At 34.5% G+C, this 8,139-nt stretch overlaps 1 protein-coding gene across 1 annotated transcript in view; it reads right to left on the bottom strand.

Annotated features, from left to right (window-relative positions):
- Window positions 1–4,920: 4,920 nt before the first annotated feature.
- LOC136031657 (kelch-like protein 3) overlaps window positions 4,921–8,139 on the bottom strand; it is a 60,275-nt gene continuing 57,056 nt past the window's right edge. Inside the window, exon 13 of the mRNA XM_065711327.1 lies at window positions 4,921–7,569. Coding sequence (XP_065567399.1) covers window positions 7,397–7,569 — 173 coding nt within the window. The 3' untranslated portion in view covers window positions 4,921–7,396. The remainder of the gene's footprint in view (window positions 7,570–8,139) is intronic.

Raw genomic sequence — 8,139 nt, 5'->3', positions numbered from 1 at the left:
TTGAAATAAATTAATGTTTATTTCTTCTTCAAATTGAATGTTCTTATTCATTTTTATTTGAAGATGAAGAGGTTATGTTGGGTATCGGATAGATCATTCAAAAAGATAGCTGCACTTATGTGGGTAGTATTATCAGTAAAACTTTTAGATCAAAAAAGGTGTAGAAAGTAGAATAGCCTAGGTCAAGGGTTCTCTTTTACTGTTTAAATATTATTTTAAGAATAGGAACTGAATTCTGCAAACCACAATGCATGATATTGGAAGCTATGGTAATGATAGTGGTCAAGTAAGGCTCTTGAACAAAGGTACTTCAGAACTTAGAAGAAGATTTGTTAAGTGTTTTCAAGTTGATTTATCTACGGGTAGCTTTAGGTGCATGTTGAACATTAAAACAACAAGCTGTACCCACAATTATATTTTCATTTGACATTCTGGGCTGTTGACGGAAGAAAGGTTGAGTTGGCTAGGGCATGTTTCATAGATGAATGATGACAGATTGCCAAAGAGTGTTCTTCCGGGCCATCTATCTGGAGTCAAGTGAAAAACAGTCATCTTCGAATGGGTTGGAAAGAGCTTATAAGGAAGGATTTAAAGTGAATTGGAACTTTATGGAAGAGGGTAAATTTTAAAGGTTTTAATTTATGGTGGTTGAAGAGGAACGTCCGCAGCTCTGTTTGCATCAGGTGAGCTAACGCTGCAGTAACTTTTAGTAGAAATAGCTGTAACTGGAAATGACCGAAAAACTTAAACAATAAAATTTAAAAAAATGAATGAAAAAAGTAAGTAATTACAAAAAATATACAAAACAATAGCCTTCTTACAAGAACTAAGCTACAAACTCACAGCATTCAGTTCTGTTGAGCAATGCCGAAGCATTGGACGGATATTTTTTAACAATGTCGACAGTTCTGAACTTGGTTATCCAACACCAAAATATTTATTGCCATTTGAATCAGTGTTTATAAGAAGTAACGCATTATCAAATAGTTTATTCAAAGAAAAACATTAAAAATAAGATTGAGAAAATCAGATAACAATTTTTAAGTCACTATTTTCAATTTAATTTTGAATACCAGAAACCAATATATTTGACACCTTTATACTTCATAACTAAAAAAATTTAATCTTTTTCAAATTGACATCTAGATAAACACAATCAATACTGAAAAAAAAATGATAATTAAACACAAAAAAACCTGTCCATTCAGGGAGAAAATACAGGAATTGCCAGTATTCCGTTCAGGGGAAACATTTCTGATTATAGTGGCTTCATTTATCAGCTCATGGGTACTCTTGCAATACAAGCAAAAGTTGACGGCACCTTTTTGCTGAAATTGCCCCTTATTAAGTTGTTTCCCTTGTGTTTTTTATAATTATACGAACTTTGTTGTGTACTAATAAGTGCACTAATTACTAATAAACAAATTTAGGATCACCATAAAATACTGATTCTTTTATTATTACAAAGATTTTATATTTTTTTTATAAGATTGAAAAAAATTTTATACTTTCGCTATTTACAAAGATCGTTATTTACTTACAATTCCTTACTATGAAGAATTTGAATTTTTTGTTGCTCCAACGAAATCATATAGAGAAATGTTTGTGGAAAACTCGAAAGGGGCTACTCAGTCACAAATTAGAACCTTTATTTTCCTTATTAATTGTCAAAATCTATTGGCCGGCAGTCAACAGTGGGACAACACACAATTTTTCCATAGTTTTCTCCTATTCTGCTCTCTTCCCTTGGTTTTTCTTATAATTACTTTATAGTCCCAAATCTCCAGGGGACAATGTCCCCCTGCCGGTGCCCAGGCAGCTAAAATTTCTAGAATGTTTAACTCGCAGTTTAGTTCAGGAGTGTGTTTTTGGGAAGTCAGTTGTTTTTTACGTGAGTTCTCAACCAAGAAACCACTATCATCACATTTTTTTCTAATCTAATTGAACATCAATGAAGATAAGGAAAAAGCGGATTATCTGTAATGAGTAAAAAAGGACTAAATACTAATTGTTTACTTAACTTCTAACTATGGTTCTTATTAGAGTTTTCATTTTTGCCTTTAGCTCCCAAAAAGAACCAAATCAGAAAGGATTGCGAAAGCGCTAATGATTGGTTTGTTTATAGTTTTTACCCCCTTTTAGTTCCTGCATGTCATTACTGGGGAAATGTGGTCGTTTATTATTCTTTTTATCTACAATAGCACAAATAATACTTCTTTTCGCTAAGTTTTCCTTCTTTTTTAAGTTTGTATTTTTCTTTCTTACTGTTTAAGTTATGCAAATCTTAAGAAGAGCATATAGAGCATAATTACTTTAGAGTGCCAGAGTAAATGAGAACAGTTAGACAGTTTAATCGGCTCCAAAATTTTCGAAAGTACTTACTATTCTTTTCATGTCGTAACCTGTCTCATTTCCTGGATGTCCATCATATCGGACATTCGGCCCTAATCAAGGCCATGATTAAGTGAACTTGAAAACATCGAGCTTCAAAATTGAAGTTACGTTAGCCTTCTGTCTTTTAATTCTCTAGAGACCGTCGATTGTCAAAACTTCATAAAGCACCAATTATCAAGTCTTGTGAAAGGTTTTGATAGATAGCTTCCTTTGGCGAGATGCCTCAGCCCAGAAATAGCAATATATTTGGCTGTGTCTTGCAAAGCTTGGTTACCGACGGGAGAAGAGAAAATGAGCAATAGAGCACTATCATTTTGAAGCACAAAATGCCCATGTACATGAAACTGTGACGGCATGCATAGGGTGCATTTTCAAATTTATTGTTTTGTCCACTTTTTTTCCTAGGGATAGGCTATTTAAAATACCTCAGTTGACTAATTGGAAACTAAACACCAAACTTAGTTGAAAGCTTTCTTCGAAGATTCGTAGGAAACGAAGATTTTCTTACGAATTAAATTAAAAACAAAATAACTGAAAGTAAGGAGTGATATTAAAACAAAAAACGAACAGAAATTACTTCGTATATGAAAGGGTCTGCTTCCTCATGAACGCCCCGCTCTTTACGCTAAAGGTTTTTACTGTTTTAAAATGTAGAGTTAAGAGAAAGAGTCAAACTTTAGCGTAAAGAGCGGGGCGTTGAGAAGGCAGCAACCCCTTTCATATACAAAGTAATTTCTGTTCGTTTTATGTTTTAATGTCACTCCTTACTTTCAGTTAAAATAATTTCTTTTTTTTATTTAATTCTTATCAAAACAGATACTGCGGGACATGACTTCAACTTAGCACTGCTGGAGTACAGGAACACCCCGGTTGACGGTCTAGCCTACCAGTCACAACTGTTGAGGAGCAGAAACCTGAGGTCAGTCGTTCCCCGCACTTAACAGCTTCTCACACCGAAAACCGTTTGCCATAAACGATTTCGACGGAATCGGATAAAACAATAGTCACGCCAAAGGAAATACCACGACAGACAGTTAAAGGAACTAAAACCTTTGCGAATCGGTCAACCAGTTCGAGCTCAAATTTGTGGGAAACTTTGGCAAGCCGGAATCGTTAAAAGAGTAGATAAAATCCCAAGATCGTACATAATTGAGACAACCGAAGTTGAAACTTACCAGCGCAACAAGCGACACATAAAAACGCTTAACCAGTATCCTCAATCACCGGACCTCGCTGACCATGAGGAGGACAGCCCCGAAGCCAAAACTTTACCGGCACCTATACGTCCATCATTAATAACCCCCTTCCCACCTGTAACACCGATAGAGACCCTTCCCCAACCCATAAATCTGGAGTGTAGCTCAGCGCTCCGCACACTCCTTCCAGCACCAAGCACCATACGTTCAACCTAAGAAGAATCCCAAATCTCCCCATACGTAACCCGTAGTGGCCGGCCTGTGAAGTCGATACAGAGATTTGAGATGTGAAAAATTCCCTGAACTATGTATATTAAGTTACAAATAAGTTGTGAATAAGTGGTGAACTTATAAGTGCAGTGCCATATGGAAGAATCTTAATTTAGTTAGTTTAATATAAAAATTGGAACTCATATGGAAGAACTTTTGTTTAGTTAGTTTAATGTATATGGTCAAATTTTATGGAAGTTTTGTACCAGTTATCTAGTTTGGAAAAGAGGAAGGATATAAGATTCTAACTCACTTTTCTATTCTAGGTGACCTGGGTTTCTGGTGCTAATTCAAATAAAAGACCATAATTTTTACACTTATTAATAATTAATAGCATTTGCTGATAAATTGTCTAAACAGTCATTTATTTATCTGCTAAGAAGACTAGAAACAGGCGCCCCACCTGGCGTCCAGAAGACTTCAAAGACATCTCTATTCATGCAGTCCACTTCCAAAAATTGCAATCACGGCTAACGAGTTTCTTTTTAAATTCCGTCACCTTTACGCTTTCCATATAAGAGGATGACTCTTGAATATCTGTTGTCATTGTTGGGTTTTTTATTTTCTTATTTTCGCTGTTTAATACTTTGTTGTTTGTTATCAAGGTATTTCTTTCTTTCTTTAGTGTATTAATAGCACTGATGAAGCTTGTTTGTTTTTTCCATTCAGTCAATCTTTTTGATTTTCATGCAAGATCTTCATTTTTTCGCCATTGTTTCAACTTTTCGTTTCCTGTTTTTCGATATTGGTTGTTTTATTATCAAGGTTGGTTTTACTTTCACGATATACACTTAGCGCTGAATATTGCTGATCCCAATTGGCCCCGCTTTTTATCACTATCTGAAAACTTCACCATATCCCCTCGTTTTGACCGAAATAATGGTTTTTACCGTTATTGCCACACTCGTCAAATTGCCTAGTCACTCCGTCGCTCCTCAAGTTGCTCAATACCTCTAATTTGACCAAGGGCATAGCAAGAGGTTATTGTTTAACTTATAACACAAGTCTGAACCATTTTTATTTTGCCCTTTCACCTAATTCCATTTTGTAAAATCTAAACTATAAAGAAATATATTTATTACTGAAAACCAAAGTAAATCATAACAAAAAGTCAACATCACTCCTACTTTAACGTTTGGCAGGACTGACTATTTACTCGGAAAACTGAAGGGAGTAAAAAAAAGTAAAAACTAAAACCTACTTAAATAATAAAATCAACAAGGAATATATAACAAGGGATAAAATCAAATGAATATCTCCGGCTGTTTTTCTGGGGGTGAATGTAAAGAAAAATCTTCACATACACTTTACATGCGTTCACACACTTTAGTGTAGTTTTCACTTGATTTACTTGTTAAGCAATACATTGTTACATTTTTCATTAATTAATTGTTAATTAATTAATTACATCATTAAGCAAAAAACTTCAAAAATAATGACACAAATATGTATTATCAAGTGATAAGTGATTATCAAGGTTTCTGTGCGCAAAAATTTGTTTACATGTGGTTTTGTTACTTTTATGTGGCTCAGAAAAAAATTCGGATGAGGGGGAGGGGGCAGACTGGGTAACCCTCCTCCAGGCTACGGTTCTAACCTCCAGTAAATTATATGCTATCTATGCTAAAAAAATATCAAAAGCAAATTTTCTGGAGTATATTGAGAAAGAAAGGGATGAAACAGCAATCATCCAGGAAACCGGCAGTTTTAAAAATACTGTATATATTGAAAATATACTGTATAGTATGGAAAATAGCACCCAAACTCTGTATAAGCACACAAACTAGAAAAGTATCAATCCTTCAAGCCACTTTTTGAGAGGTGAGACCTCCAAATACACAAAAAAGAAGATATTTCAGCAGGACAGGGGCTCTAGCCCTCCTCCTTTTCGCAGTATACGTTCCTTATCACATATAATTTTTCAATAGTTTTTTTTTTAAACTGAAGCTACGAACAGGATTCTTTAAGGGGTGGGGGGATGCTGCCTCGGTTGCCGTGTCTAGGGAGGGGGGGGGGGTAGTCCTAGCCTTTTTATTTGTATTTGAATCGGCAGGGGGGACACCGTAAATTTATTTTTCCATGGGCGTAACCAGCCCTAGGAACGAGCATGGTTACAAACAGCGCCAGATCTAGGGGGCTAGAGGGAGCAAGCACCTGGGGGGAGACAAAAAAGCTCAAATTGCAATATTTCTGTGCAATAATTGTAATATTTACGGTATTGATGGTGCGACAGGGGGGGAGCGAAGTCTACTTTTGCTCCCCCTGAGAGGAAACGTGACTCTGGCTATGACTGTGCTGTCTTTTGGAAGAACAAAACATTCATTTTATCTTTTTCTTTCATAGCAATTGCCTTATAAGGTTTGCATTTATTGTAAAACACACGATCACTCAAGTAAGAAATGTCCGTAAAATATTCACTCTATGTACTTTTGCTCTCACTCGTTGCTAAGATGTAATACCAAAAACAAACCTATTTTTACATAAAGACTTAGACAATATTGAATGAAAAATAATCAAAAATAAATCAAAAAATGGTAAATTTCTTTTAAAACTTTGGAAAGCCAAAAACAATCTTGGAGTGTAAAACTAATCTACTCGTAGTTACGCAACTGCTTGGAAAAACTATTGAGCAACGCAACATAGCTGTAATCACGTAAAGAACATGCCCCAGCCCACAGTAACCGAAAAAAAAACTTGTTTTGAAAATTTTTAGATTAAGATTGATTAACTAGTATCCTGAAATAGCATTGTTACTCTCAAATGAACAACACAAGAAAATATTTCTAAAATATTGAATTTTAATAATTAATTTTTCAAATTAACAGTAATTTAATCTAAAATTCTATACATAGAATTTAGAGTTCTATATAAAGTTCTATAAAACTACATAAAGTTGAAAATTTCACTAGAACGGTCATTACAAAACATGAGAATCCGATAATTCTTCCTTGCTTAGAAGTACACGGGAATAGGGTAGACATTTGCAAGATATCAGGGATCAAATGACCAATGTTGCAGTTTTTGTTATTACCAAGTGTTTTAGGGTATTAAAACGAAGATCCAAAATAATAATTGGGAATTCAAGCGTGTTTGAAACAAAACTGTTTAACAAAACGTGTTTAAAACTAAATTTGAAAGCTAATAACATATTTATAGCCTAGTACATCTTTAGTCATCTTTCTTCTTATATATACTATATAGCCTTACATTATTCTCTATAACCAAGTCATATTTATTCTTTCCGGCCGCATGGCCCGATACATTTGTCGAATTCTTTTAGTTCTAAGAGAATATAATATGGAACGGTTTTGAAAGAGTATAAAAATGTAGGAAGCAAAAAAAGGAATTTGATGAGATTCAGCTCTTTTCTAGGATAACATGACGAGGCGAAACGACATATTCAGGTATTTTGGAAAAAATTTTGATAGTTTTGTGATGTTAATATATTACTGGTTCAAATTTTAGTCTCAGCTCTGAACAATTTTTGTGAGATTTTTTGGCTTTCCAAAATTATTCAAAAAAAGAAAAGAAAACGATTACAGTGGCTTATTAATTACAACAACACCAGCATAGCTCCGTCCATTAGCCATATGCGCAGTAAGTAGGGTCCACGTGTCCAAAGCAGGATCGTATACTTCAACAGAAGAAAGATTTGACGAGCCATCATCTCCGCCAACGACATATAACAGACCGTCATGCGCAATAACTCCTACAAGAAATTGAGATGGTTAAAAAAAAATAACAGAAAATCTAAACAGGTCACTAAACTTTCTTATTTCTAAATATGTTTCCTGCTGTAGGTAGTCATGACGAGCAGCACCAGGACCTCTAAATTATACCAAAAACTGGCAATTGTACGGCATTGGCAGCGTTGGGAGTAATATGGGTCGTTGGGACACCAGAAAATACGAGAACCTGACGCAATGTAAGAATAGAGGAAGGATCGATATGTCGAGGAGAGGGTTAAATATGAAAATATTACCTTACATCTGGATGCTATCATCTCTACTGTATTAATTGATGAAGTTCAACATTTTTAATTATTTTTTATTCAAATTTACTTTGTAGCATTATTTTCAGCATAATCGGAACGTTGTAACTACAATACGTAGATGCTTTTTTTTAAGCAGTGCATAAAGCAGGTTGTTCATTGGTACGTATATGAAAAAAAATCATCAAATAAATAAATAAATTCCAATAGAAGAAAAAACAAATAAATAAATAGAGATAACACAATTCAATTTGGATTTTAAGGCTCAGTTTTGGATTTTTAAATTCG

Source organism: Artemia franciscana, chromosome 10 (assembly GCF_032884065.1).
Source record: "Artemia franciscana chromosome 10, ASM3288406v1, whole genome shotgun sequence".
Taxonomy (NCBI): domain Eukaryota; kingdom Metazoa; phylum Arthropoda; class Branchiopoda; order Anostraca; family Artemiidae; genus Artemia; species Artemia franciscana.
The sequence above is the reverse complement of the archived record's forward strand: the minus strand, read 5'-3'. Positions and strand labels throughout refer to the sequence as shown.